Consider the following 19,787-nt stretch of genomic DNA (forward strand, 5'->3'; position numbering starts at 1 on the left):
AGGAAAATCAATTTATTGTTCTGTTCAGGGTGTTTTTCATCCCATTCGTCTTCCTCTTCTTCACTTTTACAGTCTCCAGGGACTGATTGAGATCCTCCGGATCGATGTCGGTGACGGTGAAGGACGCGAAAGGGTTGAAAGACTGTCTTTTCTTGGCTTTCTTCGCACTTGAAGCTGCAGGAGGAAGAAATACTTCCGATTTCCGCTTCTTTTTCTTCTCTTTCACCTTCTTAGGCGTCTCCAGGACTTCTTCCTGCATCTCTTCCGGCAATTCCTCTTCCACGACAACTTCTCCTCTGCCTTCTGATGACTTTTCCTGCTTCACAGCCGGGAATTCGTCATTCGCCGTGTTGACGACGCAAGTTGGACGACATCCAATGTTTGTGGAACTAATTTTCCTCAATCCAAGCTTTGTCTGATCCACTGACCACACTTTCACATCTCCAGCGCTTCCCACGGACGTGAGAAAGTGTGGATTTCTGCACGAAATGTCTTTCACGCGCTTCTCATGAGCTTCCACGGATTTCTCTTCTGCTCCTCCCGAAAGGCGATGCAAGAGAATCTTCCCACTTTCCTGGCCAACAGCCAGAAGATCCTCTGTTATCCAGGCGAGACATGTTGGTCGCGAGGCGCACTTTATCGTGGCACAAACTGAAGCATCGGCTAAGCTCCAAATCTGCACGATTTGACTTCCGGACAGAGCAAATTGCTTCCCATCCGGGCACCATTCGACGCACTCGACAATTCTGCCAAGCTCCTGCATGGACTTGAGATTCTTGGCGAATGCCTGGCGTCCCTTGACCAGGTTCCACGATCTAAGAGTCAAATCTCCGCCCAGACTCAGCGCCAATTTGCCGCTGGGATGAATTCGGATCTGATTCACCGACGAGCCTTTGTGGGCGTCTTTCCAGGTTCTCACCACTTCCCAGGTCTCGCAGGAGTACGCCAGCATCGATCCATCGGCACAGCCGGCGAACAGATGACTTCCGTCCGGTGCGAATTCCAGTGTATTCACAGTCGATGACTGAACAGTCAGAATGGCAATTTCCTGCTTCGACCGCAAGCTGTACACGAAGATCTTGTCATCTGCACCGCCGCTGGCGATGATTTCACCCCATCCGGACACACACCGGATGGAAGCAGTGTGCGAATGGGAGGCGAAGATCTTCAGAAGTTTCTCTGGCTGATCGTCCTGGACAAATAAGGTTAGAATGAAACACAGAACTTTTCTAGCATTTTGACGGGATAATCTCACCGTGTCTGGTGGTTTACAAGTGAAGCCCAGCAGAAACTCTTCATAAGTGCCCACAATCACGTTGAAAGACGTCATTTTGTGAGGATTTTTGGTGAAAATCGGGAACCGCAGCAAAAGCGCACGCGGAGATAAACAAATCGCCCGCAAGAAACTCCGCCTCACCGACGCCAGCGCCGCAGCGAGCAATCTCGCAAGTGAAGAAACGTCAGTGAAACAGCTGATCAAACATGTGTCTCGATGGCGTGGATAAACACAAAATCTGGCTGAAAAACTTGCAAAACAATGAGAAAATACCTCATTCAGTGCTGTTTGTGAGTGGTGAAATTGATCACAAGTGCTCCCGGAACACCCTCTCCATCTCCCTGAACAGTGAGTACCGAGAAAATTGCAAAGTGTCGCGAGAAAACAGCGAATTCAAGTGTCTTCTCACACTCAATGTCGGCCTGAATAGAATAACACTCAATTATTGTGATTGCGAGCTTGTAATTCATGTAAGTCACGAAGTCAGTGTCAATCCGAGAACCGTGACGCCTCTGTACATCGTGGTCAAGGATCACGATGGCCGATTCCAGGCCAAAGAGCGGAATTCCGTGGCGAACGCCTTGGCCAGAATCACGCTCGGTGTGCGAATTGTTCAGATGATCTTTGCGGAGAATCTGCGCGCTTCCGGCGTGTCCGGGAGGAAGACTTTCAATCTCAGCGGCGACTGCCAACCCTTCCACAGTGAACTGTCCGCTGAGGAGGCTTCCAGGATGACGGAGAACCAATTATGGTCATTATCCCGTATTAAAGCTCTCTCTGTGTGAAAGTGTGGAGTTCGCACCTTTCCTTCGGAATTCCTCTGCAAAACCCACAATTAAAGCCCACTTTTGCGCAGCAATTTAAATTACATTTGCCACCCTCGACTTTTGACTTGATTTTCACAATAAATCAGAGGCAGAACAATTATTTTTTCGCACTTACAGCAAATCCTTTTCGCTAATGACGATTAATTACAACAAATTATAGTCATTGTAATTGGAGAAATGCTCTTTATTGCCACTCCTCGCATTACTTTCAATCTAAAACGCTCCAATGGCTCCACTTCTAAGCGAAACATGCGATAAATTCATTAATTGTCGAAGTGTGGAGAAGAATTGCTGTTTTAATGTGGTTTTATTAGGCTCAAAGAATGGCAAAGAAGGGTTTAAACTGGGAGAAAATGTCAATTTATTGTCCGAATTTGCACGAAAAGTTCATGCAATTGAACAGGGAAATGTTGGTGCGAACTCCACGCTTGCGGATCAATGCTGACCGCCGGACAGAGGAGCTAATTGTGGTCGCTGCAGGTCCTTCTTCGCTCGAGAGCTCATCGAGCGGACGCCCGATTGCCGGAACCGCAAGTTCGTGGCTTATCTCAGCTGCACGCGCTACCGCGGCGCCGAGGACGCCTCGTACGAGAGCATCAGGGCGGCGACTGTGGCCAATGCGGCGCTCGCGAGCGGCGGTCTGGCGCTGCTGGGCTCCGCCTGTCTCTTCTCCTGGCCGGAGGCCGTGCAGGACGTGCGTGGGTGTCTGGAGGACGAGACGCGCGTGCCACTGGCCGAGCTGATGGATGACAGCGCGTATCGCGGCACGTTCGGCGGCTGCTTCGCCACGAGCCTGGGCGCGCTGCTGCACGAGATGGGCCACATCTTTGACCTGGCGCACTGCGCGGACGGCGTGATGGGCAACGACAGCGACCGCCTGGATCAGATGCTCACGCTGCGGGACTTCCACGGCCGCTGGCGAGTCCTGCCGCGGCGCAGAGTGCCCACGGGGCGCGAGGGTGTGGCGAAATGCACGGTTGTGAGGCGGACGGCCGGCTGCGCTGTGTCCCACTCGAGTGGCGTCTACTTTGCGGAGAATTGCTCAGTGCTGCTGGCCAGCCACAAATGGTTCAACGACTCTGCACCGCAATTAGACGGCGGGTTGGCCTTTAATGCCGCCACGCGGGAGATTTGCGGCAAATATCCAGTGAGATTGGTGGAAATGCGAAATGCAGCTGGATTTGTGGAGCGATACTGGATCATTTCCGCGTCAGCGGACACAAATCATATTTATTTTATGATTCCACCTCATATTCAATTGATGAACTGCACGTTATTCTGCATCGATGTGCACGGCAACACTTTAACGCAGGACCTTTAAGTGAAATCAATAAAATATTCGCGAATCCAAAAGACACTCAAAAGTCTTCTAATATTCAATTATTTATCATGGCGAAAGAAGAGGGTGGATTGAATCAAAAGGGGGAGAAAATGTGGGATAAAGTCTGTTCATCCACTTCTTTGGGCGGCTTCAGAAATTAAAGACGTTCTTGACAGGCTCAAGAGAACCTTGAAAGCGTTAATATTGTAGTTTTGTCGTTGCAACTTTACTTTCATAACATTTAAAATAAGCTGTCAAAAATGTGAATTCTTAAAACATCAGCATTTGCGATTTGGACGCCTAAATCCAATTCGACAAAGAAATAACGTTTTGCAGGGGATTTCAAGACGTTCAAATGACATGATCAAAACTCGATTCCTCGATATATCAATCGATTTGACGATGCTATCAATCGATATTCCTTTTTGAGATATTTTTCCCAGTTTTTCATGGTTTTCAGTGTCATAGAAGACAAAAAACATCCGAAAATATTCATTTATTACTTCTAAAGGCTTTTAAAGACAAGAATTTTGACTTCTCTGCGCAAAATGTGTCATGAAAAACGCCCAAATAGATGCTTAACTACGTCACTGTTCGTGGTTCCGGAAAGAAAATCTACTTTTCTCAATTTTTCTCTAGAACAAAGGTTGTTCTGTATTTTTTAATAAGCTTCACGATAATTACTATTGAAAAGCGATCTTATGTTGTAGAGATTTTGATTCTTGCGCTTCCTGTTTTACCCGGACCAGAAAGCAAGTTCTGCAGCAGAAATGACATAAACAGCCGTTGAAAACATAACCTCTTCGGTTCATCGATTCCCATACAAAATCGACTTCTTTTCTGATGTTTTGACAGATGAAATTCGTGTTAAATAAACTCCCAACTTCGCCTTTTATCGCCATACTAGCGCCACCGGTTGGCCGCTGATATAAGCTATGAAATTCGTAACTTTTATGAACTGAAATACGAAATTTGTAAAGTTGCAACGACTTCTGGCTGTGATATTTGTCCCTTGCTTTGAGCAATTCTCTGTACATTTGGCTATGTCAATTTGGTGCCATTTATTCAAAAAGGCATATAATCCATTATAGAGAGTAAGTGTATTAAATTCTTTGCCAACCCACATCAGAGAGCGCAAGAGTCTCGGTGAAATTATATTGGGAATCTTTCTTGTCTCTTAAGAATTCCATCTATATAGAAAGGTTGAACGGCGATGGGCTGATAATACAATTTGTCTGCATGGGGTGGCGTGATGAGGGGGTGTCGGAATGGAGACATCGGAGCCGTCTTTCGCTCACTTCAGCTAAATATTATTGGATGTGAGGAGAGGCCAAGGATGCGTTGCTGGCTCGTGTTTCAAAAGAACAATGACAAAAGCAATTTCGCAGAATCAATCTGAAAAATACTTGTCGTATTTCTTCTTCCCTCCTTTTTCCGCCTTGGCCAGACGGACGCGTTGCATCCCGTGGGAGTGAAAGAATTCCTTTTTGTCATCTATTTTTCAAGAAAAATATCTCCAAGTGTCTCGATATGACGACTTTCTGCCGCAAAAGAAGACTCACAATGCCAAAGCTATGGCTCTTCTTGCTTCCGGCCGTTTCCAAGACATCAACAACTTGGCGAAGTGACGCAAAGGAATTCCAGAGAAATCTCTCGATTGATGCGGAGAAGATGAGCAATTTACAGTTCCATTGTTTACACACTTTACTTTGAAATTAGCGCATGCAATTCCATATATCGCAAGAAAGTTTTAGAAGGGAAGAGATTGAAATTTGCCGCGATAGTGAAAGTTTCTAAATCCATCATGCAAGAGAGAAGAAGTTATGTTGAAATTCAGTGAAGTTTCTCTATGGCAAAACTTCCTTCTTTGACTTATAACATCAGCCACGCATTTTCACAAATGTTTTTGAAGATTTCAGATCAAAAGTCAAATGTTAACTGGAAATAATAGAAGTGAAAATTCTGGATTTTCCCTCATACAGAAGATTTTGTGCATAGTTTGCAAGAGTTTTTGAAGTAAAATTGAGAAATTCTACGCATTTTCAGCAATACTAATCAATTCACAGTAAAATTATAAAGTTTAACCAAGAGGAAAAAATCAATAGCAAGATTTTTGAGGAATCTTAATGGTCTCAATTAAATAATTAAATGTTGATTTTTGCTATCAAATAATCGAAATTTGATTGAAATTTTCAGAATATTACATAAAATTTTTAATTTTAATAGCAAAAAAGGTGGGAAAATTTGCCCCAAGTTGGATTCGAACACCTAAAATCAGGAGGAAATACAATCGGAATTCCAACACTTATTTAAAGTTTAAACTACTGCCCTCTAGCGGCAAAATGTGGAGAAAATAATCAAATATTAAATCGCGAGTGACTTTTCCCCTTGATTTTAACTTATCAAGCTTATCAGGAAGTCTTTGAATTAATCCAAATTAACGATTATATGCTGATAATGCTTTTCAATGCTAAATTTATCTATTTGTGACCTCAGCACGTCAACAATTGCAAGATTAAATATTTATCTTTGTGTGTGTGACGGTTTGTCTCTGATGCAACAGTGTTTGCCATTTGGCCGAGCATTTGAATTATTTCGATGGGAGCAAATAGAGCATGATTGCAGATAAAGGCCAACAAGGTTAGACGAACACACTTGACTCGTGTATAGAAGTGCGGAGAAGCGTCTTTGACACTTTCTTTCTTATCATCGCGCTCGCTCTAACAATAGATGCTGACTTGTGTGCGCGCAGTGAAAGTTCCCATCTCAGGGTGAACTTTGCACTCTGACACTCGTTCAATGGCTCTTGCGGATTTTCTCCACATAATTTCACACAAACACAGAGGAAAATTCCTCTGCAGGTAGCGCGGAATTTCCATCTGTGGCGCAGATCGCGGTTGATTAGTCCTCTCATGATGCGTTCGACATCTTATCGCGCCCATACGTTGTCTTCGCGTGGCACAAGTGATTTGGCGCGTTGTGCATCTAATGCTGCTGCTGAACTAATTGCGGAAGACCCAAATTTGCAACTTTAATTAATTCCCCGCTTCGATACAATACACTGGGGTGTTGGCGGTGCGGAGAATCAAATATTTGCATAGACATGTTATAATCTACATTTACATACACGGGCGTGTATGCGAGGAATGTCGGAGGTGAAGTTAGTTAGGCCTCTCCAGACAGGCCTCCTCTCTCCGTGTCAGTCATCCTCCCTGCCACTTATTGAATTGTCTTCCAGCGCCCCTTTCCCCGCCCCCGGGCGGGTGTCGCTGTGGTATTTATGATGACGCAACACCAGACATTCTTACCATCGAGCGCACCGCAAGACCGCGCGTGTATTGAACTTGATGGCTGAACTTCAAGTGCCGAAGATTTGAGCAAGCACAAATCTTCTGTACGCCCAAGGGGGAGATATCATCAGGAGAAGAGATCATCTGAGTTTTTCTTTAAAGATGGCCACTGTCAAAGAATTGGGGTGAGAATATCACACAATATTCCTTCAATATTGAGGAAATTAAGGAAATTTGTATCTGAAAAGCATGTATTTCCAATTTTCTGAGGACTTTACACTGTTGTTCTTAGTCATGATTGAGAATTTCCACAACAGAAATATATTTTGTGAAAAATAACTTCTAAGAACTGACGTATTTTTGATGCAAAAAGTACTTTTTGCCTCTTTTCATTAATTCTGTACCGTGAAAGCATCCTTGCACATTTATCAATAATATAATAAACGTGCAAAAGGACAAAATTGTGGGTGAATGAAATAATACCTTGGTGAAATTCCCCCATGACATTTTGACTGTCCACTTTGTGGATCACAGCGCCACATGATAAATGTTGTTTAAATTGCGTCATATCATTACGGATTGTAAATGCATATTTCTGCAGGATTCCCGCAGGAAAAGTCACTAAAAATCCCAAGATATTGGATCTATAATAAGAAATGAGATCTCTTATCAAGATTACTATTATTTTTATAGGTTATGGTCCTATTTTATTGCAGTTTTAAGTGTATAAGATTAGAGACTTTGAATGATGACTTGGAGATGAATTCTAACTTAAAATTACTCTTAGTTGAAAGTGTGCGAAAGTGTTGTGCAAATTTCAGCGACATTATTTCCACCTTTTCGCGACCACAAAGTCATCAAACCCTCTCTTTCTGTGTTGTGTTTCAGTTGCGAGGGGCGCATTGAACTCGCAAGTGGCGTGGAAGAGGGAAAATGTATCGAATTACATTATTGAAAGTGCACTAGACACACATAGAAGAGAGTCAAACATAATTGCACACATTTGAGGACTTCTGAGAGTTGGATGACTCAAGAAGGCATTCATTCATTCAGTGTTTCGTCGTACGTGCAAATTGTGGCAGTTGCAAAATGCACTGCAAAGTTTTCCCTCCTTCAACTTTTGCACAGTCAAAATTCGCTTAGAAAATTATATTATACCGCTTGCATGGGTCTTAAATGTCAGAATTCCTAATCCTGTAATTATTAAGTACACTCATGATAAATAATCCTTGCCATATCATCCCCTCAGAACGATCTTCCTGCGTGCATTCCCTTGCTGTAATGAAGCATTTTTGGTGGGTTCATACCTTCAAATTAAATTACGTGTGTGTTTCAGCAGAAATTTAATTTCCCCACTCATGAGCACTCACGTGCGCGAATATTTGGGTAACATGTTAAGGAAGTGTGTATTAGAGCGTGGCAGGATTCTCGAAGGGCAACTAAACCTCCACACCAGACTAACTGGATGAATTAGGGCTTTAATTGCTTCTTCCAGGAATTTGACACTGTCTGAAATTTCCAGGCCAGATAAGACAACACAAGAGTGCAAATATAGTTTATCATGGCAGAAACTGTGAATGGGTGGAAAAAAAAAGAGTGAAATGGGGATTAATTGACAGTTTCAACAGAGTTTACACTAGAGCATTTGGCTGAACCTGTGGGAGAAGCAATAAAATGTGGGATAAAACCAAATATCACTGCAATGGGATTTAATTATCCCGCTGTACTGTTGATATGTGTATTTCTGGGGAAATCGTATATATTTTCCTATTTTCCCAAATGTCTCGTTCCATTTCACGCATGAGCCCTGAAGACCTTTCCCCAGAGCAATGTGACGAACTCCGCCATGTGGTCAGTGACGTAGTGCAGCAATTGCTGAATTTGTTATGCAAGAAATCACATTTATTAAACTATCAAATGAAATCATTTGATTTCTACAATATTTGCTTCAATAGTCTTGAGATTTATGTGTTATTTTTTGTTGATTGTGGTATGTTTATTAGTTAAAAGTCTGTTTTGGTCAGTAAAATAAATTTCTTAGTCATAAAAAATTATCGTAAAAGTATTTTTACAGATCAGTAAAAAGTTTTGTAAATAAAATTCAAATCAGCAAACAAATCATTTTAGTCAGTCTTCGAAAAATACATTTTGCCAGTATTTTTGCTGTTTGGTCAGTAAAATATTGACTTTTTGGTCAGTAAACTGTCGCTCATTTACACTGCAAAAATTGTACTTTAGTCAGTAAATTTAGTGAACTCTTTAGAAGGTTTAACAGAGCGAGACAAATGATTGTGCAAAAGAAGCGAACATGTTTCTCCTTTTGCTCTATTAAAGAACCCTACTTTGCCGCACATATGTGCTCATATCTCACCCAATTTTCCACGGATTTCCCTCAAATTGGGCTCAAATGATAGATATTGAAATTGTCTACTACTTTGTAAAACATTATAAGAATATTACACTATTCCTTGTTGGTCAAAAAGGATCTTTTGTGCGCCTCTCGGTAAAAAATTCACCGGTGTTTTTAGCCACATTTTATTAAATATCTCCGAAACGAAAAAACTTTTATATCAGATTATTTTTTCTATGTATAGAGCACTTCTAGGGCTGCATTTCCCCCTTACGTGTCAAAGCGATATTTCTTCTCTATTTGCCTTAAAAACAGGGTTTTTCCTCGACAAGTTTCGCTTTCTTCATGCTGCAGAGCATAAGTTGCGCGCATGCTTCAAGCTGCATTTAACTTGCGCTCTTCAACGACAAAACTTGTTCTTTGTCATATTTTCGCGTGTTAAATGTCTCTTGTTGGCTACGCCACTGCGAAAGTTTACTAAGTATGTTGAGGATTCTTGCACATAAGCACGAGATTGGTGGTGAGAAATGGAGAAATCAAAATTAATTGACTCATTTTCATTGCTTCACATATTATTTCCTCAATCCACGACGTCTTTTCCACCTGCCAATGGGGTGGCGAATGATTAAACATGACGAAATATAAAAGGCTTCCTCTCTGGTGGACGTTTTGTTGCGGGGGTGAAATTTGCTTTATTGGAAGAGCGGCGGCGGGAGGCGCGCGCGGCGAGGACAGCAAATGGGATGCCATTAGGACAAACTTGTGGGTTTCCTTTCTCCACCATCTTCAAGGATATCCAATTTTTGCCTGAATGAATAACACATTCCGTCATAAATGTGTCCATTTCCAAATTTATATCTATGAATTATTATTTCAATATATTATCATTTATTGCTGTTTTTCTCTCTCCTTTTCGCACCGTCTTTTCTTTTTCTTCTTTCTTCCCCTTCAACAAGCACGCCTTATTGTTTCTAATTTTATTTTTTAGGCAACGGAAAATTACTTTCCCATCCGGCCGCCGGTGTTTAAGGCGCGTGTGAAGTGTGGATTGGAAAGAGTGGCGATGATAATTTGCCAGCGTGCGAGTGAAATATTTTGGGGCAAAAGCTCGCGGCGAATGGAAATTTCGGCATTCAATAAATCCGCGATAGCGCAAATTTCATACTATATATAATGTACTATGAATCCAGAAATGCTGATAACAGCTTTGGCATTACATGTGCCTATCTATGGTCGCGCACATAGGCGAGACATGGATGAGGAAAAACACTAAAATTTTGCGATAAAGAGACCTCAAGAGTGTCAGTCGATCAGTTGTGAAGAGTCGCCTGTGCAATTAACTCCTATTTTTTTGGGTTGTGAAATGCAAGAAATCGCGCCGAAAGTCACGAGAAGTTCTTAGTGTTCAGAAGAAGAATTGTCAGTTCTTCCCATCAATTCCTTTATCTCACCGAAAGCGAACGTAAAGACTGAAGCGACAGTGAAAAATGGCAGGCAAATTATCAATGAGCTCCATGAAAGGATATCCAGATCTTCCATCAAGCGAGAAAATCAATACTGTTCATTTTCTAAATGCATCCCGTGAAGTTGTGGCCACATTCGGTGAGTGGATTTTTTGCCTTTCTCTCTTTCTCTCTTTCAGTGGTCAGATTTTATTCAGTTTGCTGATGGTCAAAAGTGAAAGAGCACACATATTTTGCATTGCTGCGCTAATTAATTGAATTGTTTACTCGACAGAGTCATTTGGGAAGCTGTTCAAGCCCGTTGTGTATGACATGAATGGCAATATTGAGGTTTGTTGTGTGCATTTGTGATTTTCGGTCCATGTAGAAAATTCAAAACAAATGCAGAATCATTGGAATTCACACACCATCGCGCCACACTGATAACACATCATGCTTCACTGTGACAGAGTTGTGCGACGCTTAGATAAGATAAGGAGCAATATAACTCAACAGTTCTTTAGGTGTGCTGTTTATAATAGAGTGACACACTTGAGTGGGCAAAGAAAAGGTGTGAAAAGAGCGAAAAAGATCCCCAAAAGGTCAAATTTACATCAAATTATTAGTCATCACGGCATTGGAATTTCCTCTTGCTATTTCCTTTGCCTACAGTTGCTGCAATTGGAATAAAGCACGCGACTGTTTAAGATTTCTTTGACGCTGTGAAAATTTTTCTGTGTTAAATTTAATGAATTTTTAATTTCGTTTATTTGCAATTTATTCAAAAATTCATACAATTAGAATCTTTTTCTGTGCCCTTTTAGTTGTTTTGCATCCTTAAATCCACTTGAAATCAAAAAAATTATCAAATATTTGAATAGAATAATTGAAATTACATGAAAAATTAATCTAATTGAAAATTCATAATTGAAAAAGGTCATTATTGCAGTTTAAAACTATTAAAAACAAGCTTATTATACTTAATACCGTGTGTTCGTCTATCAACTCTTCATATTTCAGTTAAAATTTCAATAACTAACCAAAAAATCACCTGAGAGTTATAGAAAATAATTGAAACTGACAAGTATTAATCAATTTAATGGACGATAAATGGGATTTTAAGGGGTAAAAAAATTAGGGAAATTACAAAGCGAGATTACATGTCAATATTATCCTTGAATATAATTTTATTAAGCATGTAATTTGGTAACTAAAAAAGCTTTGAAACTAAATGAAGAATCGTTTAATTAATCTTTTTATATTCACTAACTGAAAAGCAGAATTTTTGCCATTTAACAAATCAATTTTGAGCTTTTTTCATGACTTTCAACGGTTCAGATTGAATGCTTTTTCGACAATATTATAGAGTTGAGTTTTATCGTCGTTTTTTTGTGTTTTTCCTCTCATATCAGTGCTTAAAATGGTTCTTTTTCGACTTTTCCGCTGATATTCTTCAACCCTCTTTTGGTGGAAATATTTGCTTTCATATTAGAACACGCATTATTTGAATCTTTCTTATCTTATGCAGCAACTCTGGCAGGTGAAGTGGAAGTCTTTTTTCTTTCACTTCTCATGCAAAACATTTGCGCTTTTGTCTCTCTGTTTCTGCACAGAAAATCCAGAAGCACTTCGTGCTGGACAAGAAGCGGAATGTCTTCCTCGACGACATGCTCGTGGACGATGCAAAGGAGAGGCGAATGATTGTGGAGCCACTGCTCTGGCTGAAAAGGTAACGACAAGAGAGGGGAATTTCTCTTTTGCCACAAACCCGCATCGGTGGAGCAATTACACTTTGGCACATTATGACAATTATATTGCTTTCCGCAGACCGTGATACCGCTTGCGGGTGCTAAAAATTGCCTCTTACATCCGCAAAAGACTAGCAAAATTGCCCCCACGGCGGCGTGGCGGGGGGGAGGGGGTGAGATGTGCGTGGGCCGTGCGGGTCCCCGGGGCTCATTGCGGGCCTGGGGTTGGGCGAATGATAAATTTGATAAGATTTACATACATTGAGGCGAAACCACACACTTTCTCTCGTTGTCGTGTGGTCGTCATCGTCTTAGGAGAGCTTGAGGTTGGATCGGGGATGAATTTGCTCACCCCGCCGAGCGGGGGAGGCGGGTGGCGGAGGGGGTGGTTCAGGAAAAGCTCAGCCAGACTTAATGGATGGCCCGGGATGGAGCAAAAAGCGCACGAGTGGGAGTGCTTTCTATTAAAATGTGGGGCGATTTGGGGGAACGGCCAGGGTGGGGTGGGAGGGCGATATATGGATGAGAACCTGGGGGTGTGCTGAGGTCGAGGATAGTTGACATGGGAGAATAAATGAAAGAGTATGTCAGAGGTCATATACACAAGCTTCAGAGTTTGGGACGGAAGTGAGGAGAGAATTGAGCGAGAGAGAGAGAGCGAAAGAGCGAGTGAGCATCAAAGGAAAGCTCGAAAAGTGTCACTCCTTTTTTAGAGAGAGGGTGAAGAAAGAAGGAAGAAACTAGGGGCAAATCACAAGGCGATTTTCGAGGAAACTTAATGTTCTCTAATCAAATAATCAATTATTTGAGTAAAATAAGCAAAAAATGATTATTTTCCAAAGTAAAATTGCAAAATAATCAAATTAAAACAAAATCAAAAAATTATAATTTTTCAAAGTAAAGTTGAAAAAATTCAAATTTTTAATAAAAAAAAAAAATCAATTTTTAATCAAATATTGAGAAAAAATCAAAAAATGTTTATAAAAAATCAAATTTTAATGAAATATTTAGGAAATAATCAAAAAATAATCAGAATTTTGTATGAAATAATCAAAATTTGAGTAAAAATCACAAATAATCGAAAAAAAAGATTGAATAATCACAAAGTTAATGGTCTCAACTTGCGAGTGACTTTCCCCTTGGGAGGAAAAAAGCAAGTCCATGCGAGAGAATGCAGAGACATATTAGCTGGAGGTTTTATACATTGCACAATGGTGGGTTACAGTGTGTTATCGCAGACTTGCCATCGTTGAATTACACACACAAAACCATTATGCGAAGTAAATCTATGAGTGAGACAACAGCGGAGAAATATCAGTTCCATTAAACATAGATTAAGACGCTTCCTGAATGCCACTTTCCACTCATGGTTTTGTCGCACATTCTCTCACTAAAAAGGGGGAAGAGAAGAGCTCTGCAATATTGGGGAGATCACAGTGTCAAAGCTGCAGTGCTTCTCAAAGCCACTCTCACACTCTCAAAAACTCCTGTCTGTTAATCTGCGCATTTGGACTTGGCGTAATTTTCTAATAATGCCCAACGAATTATGTGATATCGCGCATTTTATCAATTTCCAATTTAGATGAGCAAATTTGCAAAACCCCCTTTAATCAAGCCATGAGTATTTTTCCACTGTAACTTTTCCACTTGAAGCATTTCGACGGGTGAATCGATAACTATCAAAAGCCAAAATCGTCATTTTTCAGCAAAGCGAATGAAAAATTTGCCAAAACGCCTTCAAATCGTCCGTCAAAGTGCAAATATTGCTCTGTATTTCTTATTTTGTAAATAATTTAGTTGATTTTATTGGTATTTATTGAAATTTTTGACTAAAATATGGCAAAATTAATGGAAAATCTGAAAATATTACTTTCCAAAGTTGATTTTTAATAGTCTTCGAGTCGATTTTAATGAAATTAGTTCTAAAAAATCAACTTTTCGTGTGTTTTCGAATGAAGAAAATTTAATAGATATGAGAAATATTCATTCAACGCCTAAAAAACATTTTAGGGAAATTTCTGAAAAGGCTTTTGATGCGTTTGACTGCAATTTTCGAGACATTTTTCATGGAAATATGACAATTTTATTCATTTGTGCTTTTTTGATAAATAAGATTTTTTGCTATTGTCTAATAAGATACAAATCTCAAAATTTTTGCACACGAAGAACAAATAAAAAGCTTTTCAAAAAATATACAAGACGAAAAGTATGATCAATTGACGTTTCGTAGTTTTCTCTTCAACCGTCGAGACTTGAGAAGAGCTGCTTGTGGCAGAAAGAATCGTTTGTGGGAAGGTTTTTTAAACCCCAAATAATACCCCTTAAATTTGACTCCTGATCGCCATCGCACAGTTTCTGTCTGTTAACCCCAAAGAGAGACGCTTTTCTCACTCCGTGTCACGGCTCTGCCTTGTCGCCGATTATCTCGTGAGGTAATCCGATGCTGGGGAAGCTTTATTTCGCCATTTCGGGGCGGTGGAAGTGTGTAAAAATAATTAGGGAATTAGGGTGGTGGGCGGTGAGAAAACAGGTGGTGTTTATGGCTTTTCATTCTCGTCAGTGCGCGCGGCACTCTTGAGCCAATGTTTTTCTATAAACTCTCGTGTGCACTCTTTAATTCGATGCTGGGGAAGAGGGAGAGAGAGAGAGGAGCGTTTGCTGGGGGGGATGGATTTCTTACGTGCGAGGGGATGGCGAAAGTAAGCATGAAATCCCATTAGGGGATGAACAAAGTTTTCAGCATTTCCACGGTGGAATAGATAAAAAAGTGTGTCGTCGTTTTGCGCTCGCTAGGAAGTAGCTGAAATATTGTCGTCGTCAATTCCCCAAAAAATCACATGATAAGACGACGACGACGAGTGGGGAAGAGAGAGAGAGAGCATGGCGTGACAAGAGAAGAAGAGGAACGGTTTTGGTATCGTGGAAAGCGATAAGATTGATTCTGTATAGAATCATCTTCTGCCATCATCCCCTATAAATACGGGCGCGCACTTGTATATTTATGCAAACATGTAGAAGAGGAAAACATGTACGCTTGTATTTGCAGAGCATTGGAAATGATTGAGGCATTTTTCACCAACGTTCACAGCGACGATTCCAGTCAGGATGATTTAAGACAACACATTCGAGATGCATACAAATGCACACTGCAACCATTTCACGGATGGATTGTCCAAGAAGCGTTTTCCGTATGTATATAAGAATAATATCCGTAAATTGAAAAATTGATAAATTGAACCATTATTTCGAAAGGCGCATCGCCTTTTCCTCAGTGTCATAATTTGCATAATTTGAGGGTGGTTTTCGTGTTTTACTCTCTGCAATGCATTTTTAAGGTAATTTACCGATGGATTCCAACACGAAGTCAATTATTCGGGCATGGAGAGCAACATGCAGAGAATATGAAGCACCTCGAGATCTTCCTTCAGCCACTTCGTGCGCACTTGCAGCGACTTAATAACCTCTACACGGCCCACAGTTTGCATTCCACCAAAAAAGTGTGATTCCAGAGAAATTTGTGCCTTCTTCGTGCTCTTCTCTCCACACAAAAGGGTTCAAAATATACATAAATGCATCATTGACCACCACTTTCGTTTCATTTGACAAATTTGCCAGCAATTTATGTGTGTGTGTGTGATGAAATTTTCATCTCTTTCAGGCGTTACAGCAATTTAATCATATTACCAACACCACCCAGAAATTTTCTGCAGCGAGAGGGTAAATTGTTAATTTAAAGTTTTATGATTAGTTTTGGATCAAAACGTCAGCAATATTGTTAGAGGTCTCTTTATGCAAGTGGACACACACACACACACACTCTGTCCACTTTTGTGCAAATTAATTAACTCCACTCCAGCTTATTGCTAGGCTTTTAAACAGTCTATGGCTTATAAACAGTGAACATTTTGGCCAAATTGTCTATAAAAGTGTGGAAAATTCAATGATTGGACAGGAGAATGATGACTATTTTCCACAATTTTGCACTTTGATGAGATTTCAAGGGGTTTTAATATAGGTTTTGAGTGCCACAGAAGAGCAGAAAAGGCTTTTCTGCGACAATTTTTTATATATTCTCCGCAATTATCCACTAAATCAGTGCTAAAAATTTTTATTTTCCTCGAAACATTTCTTAATTTCCGCATTTGTGATCAAAAATAATTTTTTTCTACGCCTAAATTTACCCGTTTTCCTATAGAATCCTTCCTAATATTCTATTTAAATGCTTTAATGTCAATCCTTGAGTTTAAAATCTTCTCTAAGGCCTAAAATGCCTTTTTTCACCTTGTTTTCTACTTTTCTCGCTTGGAATACTTCAAATATACGCATTTTCGCGTCCTTTTCCTTCCCTTTTCACACATTTTCACACTCTTTGACTTCCTGGGCGCGATCTTGACCAAGAAACTAGCTTTTCTAACTAATCTAACTGGACGATTTCGCACACATAATATCGAATTAAGAACGGAGGGAAGATTGAAGCCCGAAATATGTTGAATATTATAATAAAAAAAGGCTTTTTAAATTAAAATTCAACCATATAACTCTCATTTTTCACAGGAAAAACATTCTAAGCTCGTCATAATCACTAATTTAGGATAAACATTGATGAATTCACACTTAATTCAACTCTTAATTATACGCTTTTCGCTAAATTCTACACCGAAATATCTTTATTGCCATTTTATTTCGTCTTAAATCCGACAATTTTTTTTTAAGCATTTACAACTGCATCTCGGACATTAACAACCCCTTTTGGGCCTTTGATGGCTGTTCAGTGGGTGAAAATCGATCAAAAACTGTTTAACACAGTTTCAATCGACTTCCGAGAGTAACTTTTCACGGCATTTGCAGCAAAGGCGTTGCAAGTGCGGTAAAAGTTGGAATTTTCTAGGAATTCTTTGTCAATGGATTCAAATTTACGCTTGTTTTGCAAGCAACATTTTCTGTGCTGAGATTTTGTGCGGCTGAACTTTTGGGCATCATCAATTCAATATGTTTCGCGCCATTTCCAGCTCAATTGCTTTTCTTTTTCTCATTACGATGTGGGTCCAACTGCCGAAAAGTCAATGAAATGACAGGGAGGGGGGTGGGAAAAGATAGTAATAATCCGAGAGAGCCATAAAAATCTGCAATTTTTTTTTTTCGTCCTCGCAACGGTGAAATTGTGTTACAAAAACGACCAAAGCACAAATGTCTGGGAAATACAATATAAATTGGAACTTAAGTGCCATTAGTTCCGTATCAGAGATTCCGCAAAACTGTTTCGAATATATAAATATCCCTTGCGCGCGCGGGGGTGAGCGATCGAGGGTGGCTTCTGATGGAGGGGCACAAAGAAAAAGCCCGACGTGGAAAGTTCACGGAGGGGCGGAAAAAAAGTGTGAAGATTTTGCCGGATCGTTGGGAAAAAGGCGAAGTGAATGGAGAGACAAGAGAGGAGGTGAAGAATATCGAGGCGTTTGGAATCTAATGGCACAATCCACACTATTATTGTGCAATAATGGCTTTTCTCTCCTGCAAATGTCCGACGGACCAATTTCTATTCGGGCGATCCATTAAATGAGTGTAATGTAGGAATTTATGAGGTGGACATTCTCTCACTTTTGCCCGGGGATCATTTATTTCGGGGAGCTTTCTCCACTCAACCCTCAATTCCCCCCGCGCCCCTTTTCGCATTTTATTAACATGCCGCTTTTTTGTGCGCCACCAACAACATTTATGGCCATTCTTGCTTACGATAAATGCACTTGCAGCAAAACTAAATCCACTCGCGCGCGAGTCTCATTGGAAAGGGGTGTGAAAAAGCACCCCACAATGTTGTAAATGAATGCAATAAATTAGCGCACTTACAATAACTATCCATGCCAATGGAAATGTGAGGAAGCATTACTAAATCATATTGTCGATGTTTTATAATTAATTCACGCACAAAATGCGGTGTATTAAATTCAAATTGAAACTTCGTTGAATCGTGAATTCTTAGGCCTCTTTTTGTCTGTGCGCGTCTCTCTTCAACCACAGAAGATCAACAATTTTGCATAGAATTTGCATCGCGTGGCATTTTTTATACATATACATATATTGAAGCCCCAATATTGAAGAGTGATTGAGAATTCCATTAAAAACAAGAGAATAATTTATTCTCTTCATCTCTTTCACACGTGCCGGGCTTTTTGAGGGGTAAATGTTGTTTTTTTTTTTCGCCGGACGAATTGAATATTTTGAGAGCGTGCACGAAAAATCCACTTGGCCGCGTGCATGTTGGGATAGACAAAGTGATTCTTTTATCCAGCAGCCGGATGATGTGCCTGTATTTTAATGAAAAGCACAGAATATTCATTTATTATAATAGAATTTGGAGTAAAGCGCAGATATGAAATTTCAAAATACGCGCCCCTAATTCCATATCCGCTGTGATAAAATGATGAAATTTACCTGCCATGCGAAGGGAGAATTATTGATTTTGACGATCTCTGGCCTGAGATACATTTATCTTTGTTTATCGTTATAGAATTGTAGTAGATTTAAATTATTCCTTTGTTATTCCACTATATTGAATTGTTGTGCATCAAGTGCAGAATTGTCTATTGTGAGTTTATTTAACCAAAGGGCAAAGTGGTAAAATATTCATTGCAAAAGCTTCTGTTTCAACAAATTGAGGCATTTTCAACATAACAATGCTTAGAAAAATCAATTTTACTGCTTTTCTAGGTTATGTGAAAGATTTAAAATCAATTCTGGTCTTCAAAAATCCCTCAAAATCTTCAAAATTGGGTTTAAATTGAGAATATTTCTTTTCCTTCTGCAGAATTGAGCATTTTGTGTCAAAATAACTTTAAATTGGTTAAATTTCGGAAGTAAAAAAACAGCTTGAAAGTCAAACATAACCTCAAAAATGTCTTTTTTATACTAGAAGACTAAATTTTGCTGTTTCTGCTTTATTATCCAGTAGAAATTCAGAGAAATTCCCTAAATTTACTCATTTCCATGTTGGAAAGGATTCAAATTCGTCCAAGAACGTTTTAAAACCGATTTTCATAACCTCACAATTTGGTCAGAATATTTCTAGGCATTTTCCAAGGACAAAACTAAGAAAACAAGTCAGAAATTGTTATATAGAATAGAAAACCGATAGAAAATGCCTTTAAGGACGCTTAGAAGTGTCTGAAAGGTGTTGAAGATTCTGCACAGAAGCTGTGAAAGTGTCAGGAAGTTGTGTACAGACTAAGGGCATATTATCTCCCCTTTGTAATAAACTATAGAGTTCAATCCTCTCTGTGAACATTGTCAAGGATAATATGCCAGTAATCATAATACAAATACCTCTTATGTATAGAGAAATCCCATTTATTATTAAAATCTTGAATTCTCCTAATTTAATTATTACTTAACCACTTTTGTCCGCTAAGTAAACTGAAAAAGCGTTCATATTCACACACACACACACACACACGTTCAATTCAATTTTAATTAGAACAAACAGTGCATCATGAGCTCTCGCTCCTCCTCGAGACCCAATTTATAAAGTTACTGCCT

General features: G+C 39.9%; 3 protein-coding genes across 3 annotated transcripts; 2 read left to right on the top strand and 1 right to left on the bottom strand.

Moving 5' to 3' along the window:
- Positions 1-3: 3 nt before the first annotated feature.
- Positions 4-1,395, bottom strand: LOC132261893 (p21-activated protein kinase-interacting protein 1-like). The gene is made up of 2 exons (XM_059760923.1): positions 1,256-1,395; positions 4-1,192 (listed from the first exon to the last, which is right to left on the bottom strand). Exons 1-2 carry the CDS (start codon positions 1,328-1,330, stop codon positions 8-10), a joined length of 1,260 nt encoding a protein of 419 aa, XP_059616906.1. The 5' UTR covers positions 1,331-1,395; the 3' UTR covers positions 4-7.
- An 87-nt stretch (positions 1,396-1,482) lies between these two features.
- On the top strand, positions 1,483-3,610 carry LOC132262790 (uncharacterized). Its single transcript, XM_059762204.1, has 2 exons — positions 1,483-2,027; positions 2,584-3,610. The coding sequence occupies exons 1-2, from the start codon at positions 1,483-1,485 to the stop codon at positions 3,422-3,424; spliced, it is 1,386 nt and encodes a 461-aa protein (XP_059618187.1). The 3' UTR covers positions 3,425-3,610.
- On the top strand, positions 1,513-15,834 carry LOC132262791 (glycolipid transfer protein). The gene is made up of 6 exons (XM_059762205.1): positions 1,513-1,624; positions 10,053-10,666; positions 10,802-10,857; positions 12,120-12,235; positions 15,301-15,442; positions 15,590-15,834. Exons 2-6 carry the CDS (start codon positions 10,552-10,554, stop codon positions 15,755-15,757), a joined length of 597 nt encoding a protein of 198 aa, XP_059618188.1. The 5' UTR covers positions 1,513-1,624; positions 10,053-10,551; the 3' UTR covers positions 15,758-15,834.
- Positions 15,835-19,787: the final 3,953 nt, after the last annotated feature.

Source organism: Phlebotomus argentipes, unplaced genomic scaffold (assembly GCF_947086385.1).
Source record: "Phlebotomus argentipes unplaced genomic scaffold, Phlebotomus argentipes genome assembly contig_15, whole genome shotgun sequence".
NCBI classification, from domain to species: Eukaryota; Metazoa; Arthropoda; class Insecta; order Diptera; family Psychodidae; genus Phlebotomus; species Phlebotomus argentipes.